At 44.8% G+C, this 21,028-nt stretch overlaps 1 protein-coding gene across 2 annotated transcripts; it reads left to right on the top strand.

Annotated features, from left to right (window-relative positions):
* The first annotated feature begins 3,132 nt into the window (after nt 1-3,132).
* On the top strand, nt 3,133-14,563 carry desma (desmin a). Of its 2 annotated transcripts, XM_010904177.4 has the most exons (10): nt 3,133-3,781; nt 6,854-6,914; nt 7,069-7,164; nt 9,706-9,867; nt 10,840-10,965; nt 11,043-11,263; nt 11,604-11,671; nt 12,162-12,247; nt 13,442-13,522; nt 14,110-14,563. In XM_010904177.4, the coding sequence occupies exons 1-10, from the start codon at nt 3,213-3,215 to the stop codon at nt 14,149-14,151; spliced, it is 1,512 nt and encodes a 503-aa protein (XP_010902479.1). In that variant the 5' UTR covers nt 3,133-3,212; the 3' UTR covers nt 14,152-14,563. The 2 variants fall into 2 exon arrangements, with proteins under 2 accessions (XP_010902479.1, XP_010902480.1); XM_010904178.4 differs by lacking the exon at nt 13,442-13,522 and having other exon boundaries at nt 3,134-3,781.
* Nucleotides 14,564-21,028: the final 6,465 nt, after the last annotated feature.

Below are 21,028 nucleotides of genomic sequence, written 5' to 3'. Positions count from 1 at the left end.
CAATAAAAGAGCTTCTGACTAGAATACTAGTCTCTGCCTTTCCTTGTCCCACCCACAGTGCTCGATTTACAAGTCTGAACCCCCACGAACTTTGACTCATCTTGCCGTCTCCCCTGACAATCCCTCCCACAATGACTGACTGACTGATCTAAATGTTAAGAAGTGCTTGTTATGAAGTGTTTAGGTGTCCTATGTCAGCTAATATTCGATCATAGATGCAGGAAGTGAAACAGGTGCCAGAAAAATGCTTCTACTTTCCTACCCATATGTCAATCACTGAGTGAAAGTGTCATTTGGGACAGGATTATGTAAATAGTGGTCAAGGTGTGATGAAGAGGAATCACACAAACAAAAGGACCTGTTATTTGTCTAGTAGAAACGGCATTGCAAATGGGAAGACTGCTGTTGGTTTACCAAATACGGGTTTGCCTTTGAATTCCCCCATACCTTGCATGGTGCCTGAAGGCCCCTGGTGCCATAATTCACAATAAATTATTCAAAATTTTCCTCGACAGTTCAGAGTGTAGAAGATGAGACTGGAATTTTATGTTCTACTTCCTGAAAGTAAATCTATTTCTCCCTGGGCCATGAAAGGCTAAGAATAGCTCTGACACCGACAGCTGAGTTGTAACACACACACACGTACGTAAGAGCATGTGACACACACCTGATGTACGCGCGCACACACACATGCGCACGCACACACCATCAGCTGGGGTATACTTTAATGTGCAAAATGTGACGTTGCAAACAGCTATTAACAGCAATGCACTTAAGACCTCCACCCACTAACTAGCAATGCACTAAGACCTCCACCCTCTAACTAGCAACACAAGACCTCCACCTTCTAACTAGCAATGAACTAAGACCTCCACCTTCTAACTAGCAATGCACTAAGACCTCCACCCACTAACTAGCAATGCACTAAGACCTCCACCCTCTAACTAGCAACACAAGACCTCCACCTTCTAACTAGCAATGAACTAAGACCTCCACCTTCTAACTAGCAATGAACTAAGACCTCCACCTTCTAACTAGCAATGCACTAAGACCTCCACCCTCTAACTAGCAATGCACTAAGACCTCCACCCTCTAACTAGCAACACAAGACCTCCACCTTCTAACTAGCAATGCACTAAGACCTCCACCCTCTAACTAGCAACACAAGACCTCCACCCTCTAACTAGCAATGAACTAAGACCTCCTCCCTCTAACTAGCAACACAAACCCTCCACCCTCTAACTAGCAATGCAGTAAGACCTCCACCCTCTAACTAGCAATGAACTAAGACCTCCTCCCTCTAACTAGCAACACAAACCCTCCACCCTCTAACTAGCAATGCAGTAAGACCTCCACCCTCTAACTAGCAATGAACTAAGACCTCCACCCTCTAACTAGCAACACCAGACCTCCACCCTCTAACTAGCAACACAAGACCTCCACCCTCTAACTAGCAACACAAGACCTCCACACTCTGACTAGCAACACAAGACCTCCACACTCTGACTAGCAACACAAGACCTCCACCCTCTAACTAGCAATGCACTGAGACCTCCACCCTCTAACTTGCAACACAAGACCTCCACCCTCTGACTAGCAACACAAGACCCCCACCCTCTAACTAGCAACACCAGACCTCCACCCTCTAACTAGCAACACAAGACCCCCACCCTCTAACTAGCAACACCAGACCTCCACCCTCTAACTAGCAACACAAGAACTCCACCCTCTAACTAGCAATGCACTAAGACCTCCACCCTCTAACTAACAACACAAGACCTCCACCCTCTAACTAGCAATGCACTAAGACCTCCACCCTCTAACTAGCAATGCACTAAGACCTCCACCCTCTAACTAGCAACACAAGACCTCCACCCTCTGACTAGCAACACAAGACCTCCACCCTCTGACTAGCAACACAAGACCTCCACCCTCTAACTAGCAACACAAGACCCCCACCCTCTAACTAGCAACACAAGACCTCCACCCTCTAACTACCAATGCACTGAGACCTTGACCTTCTAACTACCAATGCACTGAGACCTTGACCTTCTAACTAGCAATGCACTAAGACCTGTCTATGGGCACCGGCCCCACAAGCAGACCAGACCCGTGACCGTGTGTTAACGGGATAGAGTTGGACATGTCCATTTATATGTCAGTGTCACACGCGGATGCTGGGAGCTCCAGCTCACACAATCAGTCAGAAGGCATCTTGGTAACGTGAGGTCACACCCCAGATATCCAGGCCTGATCAGAGGGGCTCTGGCCCGGCAGAAGCCCCCGGATGACTCATCAGTCTGTGCCTACTGTTCTAGCCTAATCTCCGTCGTCGGGTGATGTCTTCACACAGCGGACCCTGGCTGCCGGCCCGTCCAGCGTCTCACTGACCGGGAACGCTGGGAGAACGTCATGGCTGCCAGAGGCCCATGTCACTGGCACTGTGGTGAGTGTTCCTGCCCGGGTCAAGACTGGTGCCAGATGACAACAGAACCGCACAAACTTGGTCATACTCACACACCCTACTAGAAGGGCCCTGTCATCAGTCCAAATCGTTTGGATAAATGTAGGTAACCTCCAGATACAGTAACCATGGCAGCAGTACGATGGAGGTTCACAGTCAGAATGTAAACATTTCATCATTGTGTTGTACTTAAAACATTCTCTAAGGTGTGCACTTTCCACTATAAAATGCTACACTTGATTTGTCCCAACCGCTTCCAGAAATGTCTATTATAGCTGGTACAATTCTCAAAATAGTTCCCATTTCCTGGTGAAGCAGATCCTACATCTGTAGGATTATGTGACTCAATGACAAGTGGATGGTTCTGGCAGGGAGCGGACCAGTATCTACTGTATCCATGCTGACAGAAGTATCATTGGGTCCCTGACGGGAACCATAATCTCAGGTTTCTGGGAGAGCCCCCACTCTGTCCCTCTCCGCCCACACACACACACCCCCTCAGTTTCCCCCCACCCCAGTCTGGTCAGCCTTCACCCTTCTACTGGAAACTAGACAGCTGACTCAAAGACTCGGAACGAAAGAGAGAGAGAGAGACAGATCGAAAGAGAGAGAGGAAGAAAGTGGAGGATTCTGGGAGTGGGCGTTGTAGGTCTACAAATAGTCGTTCCCTGGGTCTTCCGCCCCTCATACAGTCCTCCAGCTCTAACACAACAGCCCAGTCCTCCAGCCAACCAGGACAGCGTCCACAATGAGTAAGTCTTTCTCCTCCCAGTCCGCTCAGTCGGCCTCCTCCTACCGACGCACCTTCGGCTCCGGAGTAGGATCCTCCCCCAGCATGTCTACCCTGTTCTCCCACGGCGGTCGCGGCTCCTCCGGCTCGGCCCACATTTCCTCCAGGGTTTACGAGGTGACCAAGACCCACGGCCGCCCCATCTACTCCTCGGGCGGGATCCGTTCCTCCTCCGCCGGGAGCATGCGCTCCTACGCCGGGATGGGCGAGAAGCTGGACTTCGACCTGGCCGACGCCACGAACCGCGACTTCCTGGACACCAGGACCAACGAGAAGGTGGAGCTGCAGCACCTGAACGATCGTTTCGCCAGCTACATCGAGAAGGTGCGTTTCCTGGAGCAGCAGAACGCCACGCTGATGGTGGAGATCGAGCGGCTGAGGGGACGCGAGCCGACCCGTGTGGCGGAGATGTACGAGGAGGAGATGAGGGAGCTGAGACGTCAGGTGGACGGCATGTCCAATGACAGAGCCCGCATGGAGATCGAGAGGGATAACCTCGCCGACGACCTCCAGAAACTCAAACTCAGGTGAGGAGTGAAATGTCAAAGGTGAAATTCATGAAGCATGTTTATTTGGCACAGGATGACAACAGGTGCAAACTGTGAGGAGTTTAAAACAAGGTAGGGATGAAAAAATCTGATTTGTAGAAAGACAAGAGGGGAGGTTTATCACTCACTGGAAGCAATGGAAGGAGATTTCACTCAGACCTTCTCACTCAAAAGTACAAGTAGTAAAACCACTGAAAGAGTACCACTGAAAACCATCACTGTAACGCACTTTTTATCAAAATAAAAAAATCAGCTTGTAAAGTTTGGTCCATTTCATTACAAGCTCTTAGATATCAACTCTCAGATAGTTTAGTCTCCATTAGGGTTTTCCCTCTAATTACTCGACATTTAGCAATAGATTTTGGAACAGGTAATAGGTATATAATGTCGACCATTCTAGCTGAGGTCATAGATTGAATGCAGTGATACTCCAGACCTCATCAGATGTCCTTAGCATGTAGCCTCAGGTAGCATGTCACACTGCAGAAATGGCATTGAGAAGGTTAAAATGCATGCATTAGTCTACGCAGTCAGTGGCGCTGGCCATACACTGACTGGAGACCAACCCTGTATGTATGAGAAACGATCCACACCATCTCAGATTAGAGAGAACGACAGCCATGCCATGTCAGTACAACCCAGTGACGGTGTCAGTTGACAGGCATTTCAGACATGTCAGTTGTTGTGTGATGAAACAGGTGGATGGCAACAGCTGCCAAAATATCCAGGTCAGTGTTGGTAGACAGACACTCCGTGTCATGTCCGCTCCTCAAGAAGAGGACTGAAGTGAGTCGTTCAACGGTTCACAACCAAGGCTGAAAAACACGTCAGAAGGGTCATTAACTTCACAAAGCGTCTCTGATTAGAAGTGTCCGGGTGTGGTTTTAAACGTCCCCGTGAATATGGGCCCAGGCCTGGATTCCTGACAGACAGGGCTGTTAATGACATCCCCAGCGATTTACCTCTACTCACAATTTTTATGTTGCAGTTCACTTATTTGCCAAAAAGACAAAAACAGTCCTTAATAAAACTCAGTGCTGGAAGCAGTGCTGGAATGAAAGTTATAATAAATGGTATCGCCTGTCGAATTAAAATTACAGTTACAGTATGGTAAAGTCTGTTCAAAACAAAATCCAGAAAACATGTTCTCTTCGGCTTTGCTGAAGAAATGTTCAAATTTGCCGACAAAAGAAAGGGCTAATGAATTAATGCAGACCAGAAAGAGATTTCTTTGGGAATTGATGGCAAAAATCATTATAGCAATGACAACGCCAGGGCAGGACAGCTGAGACGCAGTGAGACAGGCAAACAGTGCTGGTGTTTGTCCCCTCAGCTGCTCACGGAATACCATTCCCATATTAGACCACTGTTCTCATCCACTCATCCAAAAATACAACCCTTCAGAGATCTTAGCTGAGAGGCGGCGTAGAGCCTCGCGTGAGTCGGAACGATCAAACGGACCGTTGTGGTAGTGCGCCGTAATGGAGATGTCACCATGAGAGGTTTTCATGTTTACATCCATCCATACACAGCCCGGGTTCTAAACAGAATAAAAAGCCTGGCACTTAATCTTATATAAACTGTAATCAGAGCTTGGTTTGAGTGTTTCTTGACACTGCGTGGCAACATTCGAAGGCCACCCACAATGCCAGGCTCCACCTTTGCCTCTCTCCGTGGTTTAAACTTCACACGGCCAGCCCCCGAGGAGACGTTACCAGTGATACACTGAGCCAATGCAAGGCTCAAGGGGATGGTAATGGGGGCTCTGCTTGGGGGCACAGGCTAAGCAGTGTGAAATAGTCTTTGGGTTTTTCTACACTGGATTTTACTGCAACAGCTGAACTGGGTCCCAGCTAGTATTTCAATGGGATTTGGGATTTGGGGACGGGGACGGGGGGGGGGCGTGCAGAATGCAGCCTAAGCAATGTTTGGTACGATTTAGATGGTTGGGTGTGGAGGACACAGCTGCCATGTCCTTCTGATCAGTTCTTTGCTGATTGGGCCTGTATTCACAATGTGTCTCAGAGTAGGAATGCTGACCTCATTGCTGTTAATGAATGGGCCTGTATTCACAGAGTGTCTCGGGTTAGAAAAGTTATTTGATGATCAGTTATGTTAAATCATAAATTACACTCGTTTAAAACACCTCATCATCTTACGCTCGACTCCCATGGCCTGCTCTAGCTTTTTGTGGGCCCTAAGCAAAATTTTAATGAGGCCCCCTTCTTTTGTGGTCCCCTAGTGGTCAGTGGCCACCTATTGGTCAGAGCCCATTAATGACAGCTCACGTTGCTTGTGCTTGGAACCGGCCCTGTCTACCCCCACAACCCCACTCTGCTATGTCTGACTTTAAAGACGCGCTTTCACCACGGAAACATGACACACACTGCATCGTGTCCGGCGACATTCAGAGACCGAGTCCTGGCATGCCCGGGGCCGCCAGCTGTCACACGCAGGGGTGCAGCACAAAATCCTGGGCCCCGTACATAGGTTTCGGAGGGCCCCTCCACTCTTCATTTGAGATTCAAACATTTTCAAGGGCCCTTTTACACGTTAGGGCCCTATATACTTAATACACCTTCCCCCCTGGTCTGACGCCATTGGACACACGCACAACATGGTAGAAGTACAGAGTTTGGCCTTGGGCTCTGGATGAATACCCATCGTCAGTAATGCCTGCATCCTTAGAACAGAAACTCCGTGAGGGACATCAGCATTCAATATGCTATGACTCAGTGATTTTGAATGTATTTATTAACTGCAAATTCATTCTGATATCTCACAGACTTCAGAAGCCTCTTCAAACAGGAAGTACATTCACATCAATGGCACATTTCCTGCTGACGATAAAATTCCTCCCCTGGGAGATGCTATTTGAGGCCAAAATTGCAATATATTACTTTTCACCGGAGCTCATGTTCTTAAATGAGAAACACACTTTGTAGTCTCCTCAAACAGCTTTTTAATGTCAAAGGCAAGAAGAGCTACTGAACTCAACTTGAACCTTTTCTTTAATCTCTCTACCCCCCCCTCCTCCCCACCCATGAGTAGACTGCAGGAGGAAATCCACCAGAAGGAAGAAGCAGAGAACAACCTGTCTGCCTTCAGAGCGGTGAGTCCCATGTCCTCAGACGCCCTTCCTCAGTCTGCCTTCGTCACTCACTCTCTCTGTATTATTAGTGGAGTACATGGAGTCTATACATTAGTCTTTTCTTCCTCTGTCTTTCTGACCTTCTCCCTCTCTCTTTCTTTCTCTCTCTCTCTAGGACGTAGACTCCGCCACTCTCGCCAGGCTGGACCTGGAGAGACGCATTGAGAGCCTACAGGAGGAGATTGCCTTCCTCAAGAAGATCCACGAGGAGGTCAGTGTTGTCCCAGGGCCTTGGTTTTGACCTTTGTCAACCGGCAATAGATTAGCATCAGTGTATTTCTGGGTCACGCTGCCTCACGCTCCAGAAACTGGAGATATACTTCTGCACTTCTGGCTCAGATTAGCCTTATTTGCTCTACACTTGAAGGATGCTGTATCTTAATTTGAACATCCTGTTTTTGCTGATCCTGGGAGTGTTGTGTACTGCGGCAAACAGAAACAAATTCAGATATGTAGGTCACCAAAAGAGGTGCAGTTATCATTTTGTCCGTTTTCCTAACATTCTACGCTTCACTATTCTCTCATCATTCTTACTCTCATTCCACCCATAACTATTCTATAGTGAGTCATCCACTATAGCATGAACAAACCTGTACATTTAATTCAGTACAAAAGTTGGATGGGTTTAGACTCAAAAACTTTATTTTCCAATTATATTTTCTATTTTATTCAATGCATCAAAGTCACCACGTCACAGTCTGGTCTACCCCTGCAGCTGTTGTTCTTGACAACATTTTCATGGTCAGACATTCCCTAATGTAGATATGCCTCAAACTTGACCGCTGAAATAAACACCTACACTAATAGAGGTAGCACAAGGATCAAGTAACATGGTAGAATATTCATACTTTTAGATGTTAACATGCCACATCTACTGATCCAAAGATAAAGTTACACCTGGCACAGACCACCTATATCTACAGGTCAAACATACTGTTACGCCAGGCACAGACCACCTATATCTACAGGTCAAACATACTGTTATGCCAGGCACAGACCACCTATATCTACAGATTAAACATACTGTTACTCCAGGCACAGACCACCTATATCTACAGGTCAAACATACTGTTACGCCAGGCACAGACCACCTATATCTACAGATTAAACATACTGTTACTCCAGGCACAGACCACCTATATCTACAGGTCAAACATACTGTTACGCCAGGCACAGACCACCTATATCTACAGGTCAAACATACTGTTACGCCAGGCACAGACCACCTATATCTACAGGTCAAACATACTGTTACGCCAAGCACAGACCACCTATATCTACAGATTAAACATACTGTTACGCCAGGCACAGACCACCTATATCTACAGATTAAACATACTGTTACGCCAGGCACAGACCACCTATATCTACAGGTCAAACATACTGTTACGCCAGGCACAGACCACCTATATCTACAGGTCAAACATACTGTTACTCCAGGCACAGACCACCTATATCTACAGGTCAAACATACTGTTACGCCAGGCACAGACCACCTATATCTACAGGTCAAACATACTGTTACGCCAGGCACAGACCACCTATATCTACAGGTCAAACATACTGTTACGCCAAGCACAGACCACCTATATCTACAGATTAAACATACTGTTACGCCAGGCACAGACCACCTATATCTACAGATTAAACATACTGTTACGCCAGGCACAGACCACCTATATCTACAGGTCAAACATACTGTTACGCCAGGCACAGACCACCTATATCTACAGGTCAAACATACTGTTACTCCAGGCACAGACCACCTATATCTACAGGTCAAACATACTGTTACGCCAGGCACAGACCACCTATATCTACAGGTCAAACATACTGTTACGCCAGGCACAGACCACCTATATCTACAGGTCAAACATACTGTTACGCCAGGCACAGACCACCTATATCTACAGGTCAAACATACTGTTACTCCAGGCACAGACCACCTATATCTACAGGTCAAACATACTGTTACGCCAGGCACAGACCACCTATATCTACAGGTCAAACATACTGTTACGCCAGGCACAGATCACCTCCTGTTGTAGCAATCATTTAGTTGATTCAATTAATTAACATTTTCATTTGAATTAAATGTGAAAAGCCAACCTGAATGTTGCTCCCCTTCTTCCACAAAAAAAGTACAGCAGACGGAGGCAATTTCTTGCTTTTCCTAAAGGTCACATGTCTCTGTATTGGCCAGCAGATCAAACGCAGGGGTCACATATCTCAGTAAGATTCTGGGCCAATATAACACACACTTAACAGCATGTTCACACACACACAGGCTGGAAGGACTTTATCATGTTTCTCAAGGTCTTTTCATGCTTCCTCTCATTCTCCTGTCCTGACATTTGACTTGAAAGCTATGCTGGTCCGGCCAGGAGTGGTGAAGGCAGAGTGACAGCTGGGTTTGGCCTGTGACACTGAGGGCCCTGTAACGTTGTTCAACAGATGCATGGCTAAAAATAAACAATAAGAGAGAGAAAGAGACTGGAGCAGCTGTGGTGTCTATAAAAGAAAGCCAGAGACTATTTCCAGTCCTGTATGTATTGTAGATCCATGGGTATTTCAGAGTCATGCAACATAGACCAGAAGAACTCAGTGCCCTGTGAAATTCAGGAGAGGAGGAAAATGTAGTTCTACAGACCAATAATTCAAAATAAAATACTGTGCTACACCCCTAGAGTTAACATGTTACCTCAGACACCTAACCTTTAACCGACTGGACTCAAAACTTTGCCCCCCGCAGGAGATCATTGAGCTGACGAGCCAGATGCAGGAGACATCTGTGCAGGTGCAGATGGACATGTCCAAGCCAGACCTGACCGCTGCCCTCAGGGATATCCGCGCACAGTACGAAGGCATCGCCGCCAAGAACATTGCCGAGGCTGAAGATTGGTACAAGTCCAAGGTAGACAATGGCTATAACACACATGTAGGACATCATAGACGTGACATCATCAGTACGGGACAGACCAGCACAATGATGTGGAATAAATTAATCTAAGGTCAAAGCTTGGTATAATCTGTGGACAGTAACAGTAGCTAAGCTAACTAAGGTCAAAGCTTGGTATGATCTGTGGACAGTAACAGTAGCTAAGCTAACTAAGGTCAAAGCTTGGTATGATCTGTGGACAGTTACAGTAGCTAAGCTAACTAAGGTCAAAGCTTGGTATGATCTGTGGACAGTTACAGTAGCTAAGCTAACTAAGGTCAAAGCTTGGTATGATCTGTGGACAGTTACAGTAGCTAAGCTAACTAAGGTCAAAGCTTGGTATGATCTGTGGACAGTTACAGTAGCTAAGCTATCTAAGGTCAAAGCTTGGTATGATCTGTGGACAGTTACAGTAGCTAAGCTAACTAAGGTCAAAGCTTGGTATGATCTGTGGACAGTTACAGTAGCTAAGCTAACTAAGGTCAAAGCTTGGTATGATCTGTGGACAGTTACAGTAGCTAAGCTAACTAAGGTCAAAGCTTGGTATGATCTGTGGACAGTTACAGTAGCTAAGCTAACTAAGGTCAAAGCTTGGTATGATCTGTGGACAGTTACAGTAGCTAAGCTAACTAAGGTCAAAGCTTGGTATGATCTGTGGACAGTTACAGTAGCTAAGAGATACCATAGTTAGCTTAGCTACTGTAACTGAAAAGATACCGTTGAAGAGCGATGTCACCACCGGGGATCAGCAATTACTGACAGCGACCTCTGACCTTTAGGGTCAAGGCCACATCACCTGGTCAGGGATTCACACTGGCAACCATCTGGTTACTAGCCCGGTGCTCAACCCGTTACCGCCGCCAGGCCAGGCAACAGACAGCACTAGACAGGACACTAAAGAGTGATGGTGGCGGATCAGTAACTTCACCCCCTCCACCTTCTCCACAGGTTTCCGACTTGAACATGGCGGTGAACAAGAACAATGATGCCCTGAGACAGGCCAAGCAGGAGAGCATGGAGTTCAGGCACCAGATCCAGTCCTACACCTGTGAAATCGATTCTCTGAAGGGAACCGTAAGTCCTTGATTCCCCCCTCAACCCCACCCCACGCTTTCCAGTCGGTCTGACCGCACCCCTCTCCGACCCCACAGAATGAGTCCCTGCTCAGGCAGATGAGGGAGATGGAGGAGCGTCTGGGCCACGAGTCCGGAGGTCACCAGGAAACCATCTCCCGCCTGGAGGGCGAGATTGCAAAGATGAAGGACGAGATGGCTCGCCACCTCAGAGAGTACCAGGACCTTCTCAATGTCAAGATGGCCCTGGATATTGAGATCGCCACCTACAGGAAACTACTGGAAGGAGAGGAAAGCAGGTGAGAAAGGAAAAGAGAAGTAGGGTGAGGTGGGGGAGAGTAGAGGGAGGGAGAGAGGAAGGCAGGGGAGTAGGGGGAGTTGGGGGAGAGCAGAGGGAGGGACAGAGGAAGGCAGGGGAGTAGGGGGAGTTGGGGGAGAGCAGAGGGAGGGACAGAAGGAGGAGGGGTGAATAAGCAGAGATGGGGGAGAGCAGAGGGAGGGAGAGAAAAAGGAGGGGGGAGATTAAACTGGAGATTGGAATAATAAACATCAAGTCAGTAAATCTAAAATATTTTATGTAACCTGTTCTGTTTCTCTTCTGTCTTCCTGCCTGCCTGTCTCCCTGTCTGTCTTCCCCAGGATCACTGTGTCTGGCTCCCACTCAGCTGGTCACTCAGCCTCATCATATTCCACCATTGGGTTCAGAGGTGAGTAGAGTGAAAACACTTCCTGACAACCAGGCAATCCACCGATACATGGAACATTAACCTGAGTGCAGTATCACAGATTACCCCAAGGTGGCGCAGTTATACCTAGACATTTGTTGACAGGATGGTTAATGGATATCAGTTTCTCTATCTGATGATCAATGTGAGGTTGGGATTGGGTTAGATCGTTAGTTAGATTGTGGTTAGGTTGAAGTGGTGATCGGGTTAGATTGTTAGTTAGATTGTGGTTAGGTTGAAGTGGTGATCGGGTTAGATTGTTAGTTAGATTGTGGTTAGGTTGAAGTGGTGATCGGGTTAGATTGTTAGTTAGATTGTGGTTAGGTTGAAGTGATGATCGGGTTAGATTGTTAGTTAGATTGTGGTTAGGTTGAAGTGGTGATCGGGTTAGATTGTGGTTAGGTTGAAGTGGTAATCGGGTTAGATTGTGATTAGGTTCAGGTTGTCTTACCTCTGTGCTTCCCATCTATAGAGACATCTCCAGACGTCCCACGTTCGTCAGAGGTTCACTCCAAGAAGACTGTCCTGATCAAGACCATTGAGACCCGCGATGGAGAGGTGAGCATGACGCATCGAATGAAAATACCAACATAAATGAGACACTATTACCCATGTAGAACAAGAAATGTCCGCTATACAGGAAATAGTGCAATTCAGACAACGCATTGTGTCCTTGCAGTCAATTGTTGAGAAGTTATTCAGTACACGTTGTATTCAGGTTGACTGATTTATTTGTATCCAGATCACATTTTCTATGAGCGAGAGTGCTAACGCTCAGTGTGTAAGTGCAGATAACATCTCCGTCTGTTGACCGGCCATCTTTAATTAGCCCTAATTAACTCACATCCCCTATAAACACACCTTCAGCACCACCTTAGTGGGGCTGCAAAAATCTGGAGAAATTTTCCAGAAATTCCAAGGTTTTACAGAAATCCTTCCCCTAGGTTGTTGCTGAAAATAAAAGGTAAAATAAAAATAAAAACATTGAAAAAAGGATTTGGACCCATTAGTCGGGGGAATAAGCCAAACCATCTAGAAACCTCCATCCAGGATTTGTGGAAAAGTTGGAATTTGGGGAAAAGTCACCAGCATTTTGCAACCCTTCACCTTAAGGTCTCTGTTTTCGTCACACCACGACCGAGCACATTACTCTTGTCTTGCAGTTAGAAGGCCTACAAAGACCACTAAGTTTGAACATTCTGTTGAGGAGAAAAAGGAAGTGAACTGAAACTTTTCTGATCTTTTTTTTCCCTCTAATTGGCTGTTTGACCAATCACATTAGATGTTTCACATCAGATCTTTTTTGGAGCTGATCTGATTGGACAAAAGGCTAATTTTAACCAACTAAGGATAAGTATGGGGCTGCGTGTGTCCTAGAAAAGCATTTATGATCACCTGGAATTGGGGAATCCTCCGGAATGGACCGAATTTAAATGGATTTGATCCAAATCAACTCTTGAGAACACACTCCTCTTCAGGCTAAATTACAGATGTGTGTTTACTGCAACCCTCCCGTCCTGTCCACACATTAGTAGTCATCAGCATATTGTTATGGCCTAGTTATGGCCTAGATTCCATCTGTACTCCCACGGAGTGTTGTTTCAAACACTCCGTGATGCGGATCTTCCGCGATCTGGATTGAATCTAGTTCCATATGGTTGCGTTTACACAGTGGGGAAAAAAAGATCTGAATTTGCCTGCCTGTATAAACGCAGCCAATTGGTTTTATTTCTTGAACCTTTATTTCCACAGGGAAGTCCCACTGAGACCATGTCTCTATTGGAAGATAACGCTACTTTCCAAAAAAAAAAAAAAAGCAGCAGGAAACAAAAGGTATTTTAAACCAGGAACTCATGATAAGAAAAGCAACAACAGAGACGAGTACGCCAGCAGTCGGATCTCTGTAGTGCATGTTTGCACGAGAAAATACAGTAAATGTAAATTATAAGTACATTCATTTAAAATACTCAAAAATTCCTGAGACGAGAGCGTATGTATTTGTAGGTTAGTTTTAATTGCACATGCGCCCCCAATAAAAGTATGCTTGTAGCTCAATAGTATTTCCAGAGTTAACCTGTCCTCTATGTGTATATGGTATTCCCTATGTGTGAATTAAGTTCTGAAGTAGGATTCAAAGTTCAAGGAACCTGGAGAAAAAGTCTGCTATAGAAGTCTAAATGAAATAATCTTCTCACTCACTCAATATTGCATTCGCTTGCATTCCGTAAAGTTAAATATCACTAAAAATTCAGGGCTCCCATGTGAAAGAGACATTGGTCTCAATGAGACTGTTGAAATAAAGGTAAAATAAAATATACAATTCAAGTATGTTCGACATTGCACTGTGTGTCAGTGACCTGCCTGTCTGTGTCTCTGTTCGAGCTCTCCACCCTGACTGACCTCTTCCTCTTCCGTCACAGGTGGTCAGTGAATCTACACAACAGCAGCAGGACATCATGTAAACAACATCAACAACGCGACAACAAGACAACACATTGCTTTAAAAAAAATAAAGAACAACACACTACGAAGGGCTATAAGCACCCCATGAAGGATTACAGATGCCCTAATGAATGTTTAGAAATCACTAACTCCCACTGACTAGATATTAAACGACTCATCTTCAATTTGGAGCAAAACAAAGTATCGAGAAACGGAGGGAAACCTGACAGGAATCAGAAGGTGTGAACAAGGTGGACAGTGTCATGTCAAGCCCGGGCCAGAACAGAACCTTGCCAGAGGGGAATTCCAGGACGTTGGGAGTCGGATGTCTCTGTGCATGTTTCTATTGTGTGTGGATGGGAGGGTCTCTGCTTTTCAATGTTTCACAATGTCAAGGGATTGGAAATAAAAGCACTGAGATTTAAACACGAATGGCTTTTTCCCCTTCTCCATCCTTTTACAGTGGCCAGGATTTTAAAATGGACTAACAATTATTTGATTTCTGAGTCTTCATAATAACCGCTTTGTTTCGGTCAGGGAATGCATATAAGAATATGAGGAAATAAAAATCATATCACACACACACACAGACACACACACCCACCCACACACAGCTTTGGGTTTGCTCTAAGCCAAAAGGCTTTGAAGCCTGAGCTAGTTCAGAAGACATATCTGGCATGTGTACCGTAGTTCTGCCCTGTCCAGTTCTGCACTATATTACTACTGAAGTGATTTGTGAATAAATTGTCACCTACATACAGAGAGTCTTCACACTTTCAGACATGATACAATGATGACTCACATACAGGAACCAGAGGTTGAATGTAGAAGCTCCTGTGCACATAAATATTACACACTTTAAATCTAAGAAAAATGTTCTTCTTTCAAAACACTGGCTATATTTCTGTAAAACAATCCAGCCTTGATTACAATCTTTAGAATATCAACAATATCTTTTAAATTAAATCTCATCAAGCTATCTACCAAGACACTAATAGTTTGTTGAAATTTCGGATCAGTCCAGGGGAGTTTCAAGTTCATTTGAGCTAAGAACTTTAGATAGTAGCACATATTATGTTCTGTTTGCATTACATAATAACCTAATAACTGATTAGAGATTTCTGTAATCCTTAAAACAATTAAGATAGTTTAGAAAAGGTTTGTTTTGTGGAAGGGGGAGCGAATGGTAAGACTGCATCGTCAACAGCAGCATTTAAACCTGAACAATGGATTTAATCAGTGTCAACCCCCTCTCATGCAATAGCCTGAGCTCTTCCAATCAAGTCATTCTAAAGCCACACAAAGTCACCATTTCCCAAATGCAAAGACATCAACTTCAGTAAAATGACCGCATGATTACAGCATCAACAGTGACACAACAGAACTCATCACCACAGTTACAGTAAAGACTAACATCTGGTTCACTAACCCCCCCAACCCCCCCATTCCCCCTGAATCACCATGAACTGTCTGTGCTTTGGACATGAAAAGATCACACATCTTTACCGTGACAGAATATTATGCGGATCAACACAAATAATGACAGTTATTCTATTTCTAAGATAGCACTAAAATAAAATGTTTAAAACATTTTCAGTTGTTTGAAAAACCCGAATCAGAAATTGTCTGTCCCCCAATAATCCAGGTTTCACACAACAGTACATTCACAGCAAAAGTTATGTACGTGCCTGTTAGTCCCGTTCATTGAACAGAGAGCAGCAAAACAGGGAGAAACAGAGAGAGAAAGAACAAGCTAGAGAGCGGACAAGAGAAAGGGAGAGCGAGAAAAAAAAGGGAGAGAGGGAATGAGAGAAAGAGACTCCTCTGGGAAGCCTGAACTAAATGAGCAGAACTAGGAACAACACCAGTTCTAATTGGAAATGTGCAATCATTCTAAATCTGTCTGGCGGGCTTTGTCTGTCTCTCTGCCTGTCTGACTCTCTGCCTGTCTGACTCTCTGACTGCAAACCACACAACAATAATTCTTCCTCGAATGCGTCGGAGAAAAAAAACCAACTGACAGAAAAAAGCCAATAATAATAATAATAATGAAAATAACACTGTAACTGTAAATCTCTGCAGTTTTATTAACAAAGGAAGAAGGGGGAGGGCAGGAGGTGAGGAGGTGAGGAAGTGAGGGAGAAATCCAAAGCAAACCCCAAAATCTAAAACTACAGAGAGTTTGTGATAGGTTGGTACCGTTGAGTCTGGTGATGTGCGTAGAGAGGGCCAATTAACCAGGACGTAATTAACCAGGACGTAATTAACCAGGACGTAATCAACCAGGACGTAATTAACCAGGACGTAATTAACCAGGACATAATTAACCAGGACGTAATTAACCAGGACGTAATTAACCAGGACTTAATTAACCAGGACGTAATTAACCAGGACGTAATTAACCAGGATGTAATTAACCAGGATGTAATTAACCAGGACGTAATTAACCAGGATGTAAAGGTCACAATGAGGAGGGTTGACAGGGTGTTGGGGATGTCAGTGGCAAATTACATCAAATTCACAAAGAGCCTTTTAGTCTATAGACAATTGAGGACAAGCAGGATGGTCTATTTTACAAGCGTACCTTCAGCACTGTGGGTGAAGGTTGACACAAACCATCTTCAGACTGAAGGTTGCTGATATGGCTATTGGATGAAAGTGAGCTGTGAGCAGTCAAGCCATCCAATATGTGTGTGGGTCCTGATATACTTAAGTTAGACATTTTCAACAGCAGAAAGGTGGGTAAAGGAGTTACCAGCAGCATGAGTGAAATGCCATTGATTTAAACAAACAGTAGGGTTGGCCCAAGACTGGACCCTGGAGAAGCTTTCGTGGACACCGTCAGTCTCTGTAGCCCTGAAGTCTGACCTGAACCGCAGAGAGAACACCATGGAACTCAGGATGATGGGCTAATTGTTTGCTGGCTCGGCATTCACTCACTGTTTTATTAGACAGGCGATAGGCGCTGAGATGATAGAAGTGGACAACGTCAGGAGAAAGATGGGGTATTCATGATGACAGTTACGGGTGCATTGGGGCGATGGTCATTACGACATATTAACGGGGTTTACTTGGGCGCTTGGCCAATGTGGAACTACAGTGTGAGATAGGGACAGGTTGAGGATACACCTGTACATATAGTTGGGAAGCCTGCCAGCCGGTTGGCACACATTCTAATGCGACCAGGCATGCCATCTGGACTGGTGACTTTGTGAGGGTTCACTATCAAGATCGTCCCTCATTTCAACCTCGGAGAGGGAGAGCGCCTTGTCGTTAGCGCAGCGTTCATGGTGTTCAGTGATGTCTGCCTCGAGGGCGAGCACAGAATGTGTTGAGCTCATCTGGAAACACCAGGCAGCTGGAATTACTTTGGCGATCTGTGATGGAGTGAAGTCATTTACACGTGCGCCTCGAGTCTCAGTCGTTAAACAGATTCAAGCTTGAGTGAGTATTTCGTTTTGTGGTCCCTAATGGGTTTGTGGACGTTGCATTCACTGATCCTGTATGCAGAAAGTCTCTTCAGGAGCATTAGGATGATATGGAATGCTGAAGGAGAGGATCTTGGTTTCTTCATTTATCCAATGTCTTCAGTTAGAATATCACGGAACGCAGTTTGGGTCTCGATGTGTCAAAAAAGCTTCTGTAACACTAGCAAGCTACACCAGATTTTACATATGCAACATTCTAGTTTCTACATTCTGATAGATTTTTGTTATTTGACATATCAAATTAAAAGCTTATATGAAGTATCATAGTATAATTTGACATGCTAATTTAAAAAATGCAACTTCATCCAAACATGTCCTGTGATTGCTGATGAATACTGCTCAACATTAGTGTAGTCCTGAGCGGATGAGTCTTTGGATGAATCTCTGTGCATGAGTGGATGAATCTCCGTGTATGAGGGAATGAATATCCGTGTATGAGTGAATGAATCTCTGTGTAGGAGTGAATGAATCTCTGTGTATGAGTGAATTAATCTGTGTATGAGTGACTGAATCTCCGTGCATGAGTGGATGAATCTCCGTCTATGAGTGGATGAATCTCTGTGTATGAGTTGACATGTTTTTAGGTAAGTGTCTGACTAACAGCTTTAATGTTGTTTAAACCATAGCAGTGCTTTTACCCAGACTCTACAGACCGCATGTGGCATGTTGTGTTGGTTTTCTCGTCCCTTCAAAGCCGATACATCCCCTGCAGCATGAGCTAAAAATAGAATTCTGATGCCCCGAGCAGACCATTTCACTTCCTGCTCATGGCATTCCAACAGTGGCCCGGGGTCCTGCATGGGGTGCTCCATAATTGGGAAGTAGAATGTGGAATTAGGCCGCTTTGTTTGGTTGCGCTCTAGCAACTCCTTGTGGTAGGTTAGGTGATTGCAAAGTAAATCCTGATTGTTGATAACACTCTCCTCTGAGAGGCTAACTATCGCAAATACTTCCTGGTTTAGCAAGCAGTGTGATAAGAACCAACTGTGACGGTGTGGTGACGGACAGCTCCGTCAAACCTCCCGCTTTTCCCGGATTCCCATTATTCATCAACTCACCCCGGACTCCTTCATTTGTCTTGTCTCCAATTGTCACTCACACCAGGTCCCAATTAAGTCACTAGTATGTGTTTAAAGGTTTCTCCTCTGCTCCCCTCACGTGTTGGTTATTGTTTCCCTGTCTCTGAATGTGTTGCGTCAGTGGTGAGTGTTACTGTTTCATTTTGTTCGTGTGCTCGGTGATAAGTTGCCAATTAAAAAACCAACATTGATTGCCAGTCTGCCTTCGCCTGGTTCCTCCTCTCCTCTACACCATGGTTACACCATCGTTACACCATCGTTACACCATCCCACCGGAGAGTTTCTGCGATTAAACATGGTTGTTATTGTAAATTGGACCATCTGAGAATTGGAATGAATCTTGAGAGAAAATATAGCATACTTTTCTCCATGTCACATAGAACGTTGGACTAGGCCTTTGTGGCTTTGGTCATGAATAGTTTGCAATATAGTTAATAGGATGCCATGCCTATGGTCATGAGCTTTGGGTCATGACCGAAAGGACAAGATCCCGGATACAGGCGGCCAAAATTAGCTTTCTCCGCAGGGTGGCTGGGCGATCCCTTAGAGATAGGGTGAGAAGCTCGGTCACCCGGGAGGAGCTCAGAGTAGAGCCGCTGCTCCTCCACATCGAGAGGGGTCAGCTGAGGTGGCTTGGGCATCTGTTTCAGATGCCTCTGGAACGCCTTCCTGGGAAGGTGTTGCGGACCCGTCCCACCGGGAGGAGACCCCGGGGAAGACCTAGGACACGATGGAGGGACTATGTCTCCCGACTGGCCTGGGAAGAGCTGGAGGAAGTGTCTGGGGAGAGGGAAGTCTGGGCATCTCTGCTTAGACTGCTGCCCCTGCGACCCGGCCCCGGATAAGCGGAAGAAAATAATGATGATGATGATGATGAGGATGCCATTTTGAAACATAGGATCTCTGTGTATAACCCTTTGAGTGCAGATTTCTCCCATTTGGCTCAAAGAACCATAACAAAGAATACTGTTTCACTCACGGTCTAAGATGTGTATGTCAAATGGAATAGAAAACTGTAGGAAACGTACTGTCAAATGTAGTTTTTTTTATTAGCTTTGATACAACTATCAATACATTTGTGGTTTTTCAAAACTCTTCGAGCAAAACACTGATCACATTTGCATCGCATTAAATCTCAGATTCAGAACAACAGATTATGCTTTCATTTAGTTTCTAAACATCTTCCACTACAAGATCATTAACTCAATCACCAGAATTTGGTAAAATATAAAACATAACAGGGTGCACTTCTCTCAGTTAAGTCATTGGAACCATCAGTCAGTCCAAAAAATGTAAGATGAGTATTGAAATTAATCTTTGAGGTGTTAAAGTTATTCTGTTAAAGTTTATTTCTGTGTTTTAACATTAGGTAACCTATCACAATTGATTGAGAATTATTTCCATCATTTGTATCGCATAATCAATGAAGATACAGTTAGGTCCAGAAATAATTTTTGCTCTGTACACCACCACAAAGGATTTGAAATGAAACAACCGAGACAGAATTGAAGTGCAGACTTTCAGCTTTAATGCGAGAACAAAAAAATTGTATGCAACGTTTAGGAATTGCAAACATTTTCATTCATGGTCTCCTTATTTCAGGGACTCAAATGTAATTGGACAAATTAACAGAATCATAAATAAAATGTTAATTTTTTATACTTTATTGAGAATCCTTTGCAGGCAATGGCTGCTTGAAGTCTGGACATAACCAAATGCTGGGTTTCCTCCTTTGTGATGCTTTGCCAGGCCTTTACTGCAGCTGTCTTCAGTTGTTGTTTGTTCGTGGGTCTTTCTGCCTTAAGTTTTGTCTTCGGCAAGTGAAATGCATGCTCAATTGGGTTGAGATCAGGTGATTGACTTGGCCATTGCAGAATATTCCACTTCTTTGCGTTAAAAAACACCTGGGTTGCTTTCACAGTATGTTTTGGGTCAATCAACTTTGCTGAATTTGTCTGAATCTGAGCAGACAATATATCCCTATACACTTGAGAATTAATCTGGTTGCTTCTGTCTTCTGTCACAACATCAATAAAACACTAGTGACCCAGTGCCATTGGAAGCCATACATGCCCATGCCATCACACTGCCTCCATCATGTTTTACAGATGAAACAGCATTTGAGTCAATTGTCCAAATACTTTTGGTCCCTTGAAAAAGGGTTCCTAAAACCTTCCTCCAATTTGGATGTGAATACCTTCAAATTAAAGCCGTGAGACTGCACTTTAAGCACATATTCATTATTTAACTGTAACTTGAATATATTTTGGTAAACAGCCAAAATAACAAAACGTATGTCTGTGTCCAATCATTTCCGGACCTAACTGTTT

This window comes from Esox lucius, chromosome 20 (genome assembly GCF_011004845.1).
Source record: "Esox lucius isolate fEsoLuc1 chromosome 20, fEsoLuc1.pri, whole genome shotgun sequence".
Taxonomy (NCBI): Eukaryota; Metazoa; Chordata; class Actinopteri; order Esociformes; family Esocidae; genus Esox; species Esox lucius.
This window is presented reverse-complemented; position numbering and strand designations above follow the sequence as displayed.

What these genes read in the sequence shown, in the direction of transcription:
- desma (XM_010904177.4), top strand. Translation starts at nt 3,213, where the DNA reads ATGAGTAAGTCTTTCTCCTCCCAGTCCGCTCAGTCGGCCTCCTCCTAC. An exon ending in AAGATTGGTACAAGTCCAAG is followed by an intron (nt 9,868 to 10,839) that starts GTAGACAATGGC and finishes CCTTCTCCACAG; the next exon opens with GTTTCCGACTTGAACATGGC. An exon ending in TTCCACCATTGGGTTCAGAG is followed by an intron (nt 11,672 to 12,161) that starts GTGAGTAGAGTG and finishes TCCCATCTATAG; the next exon opens with AGACATCTCCAGACGTCCCA.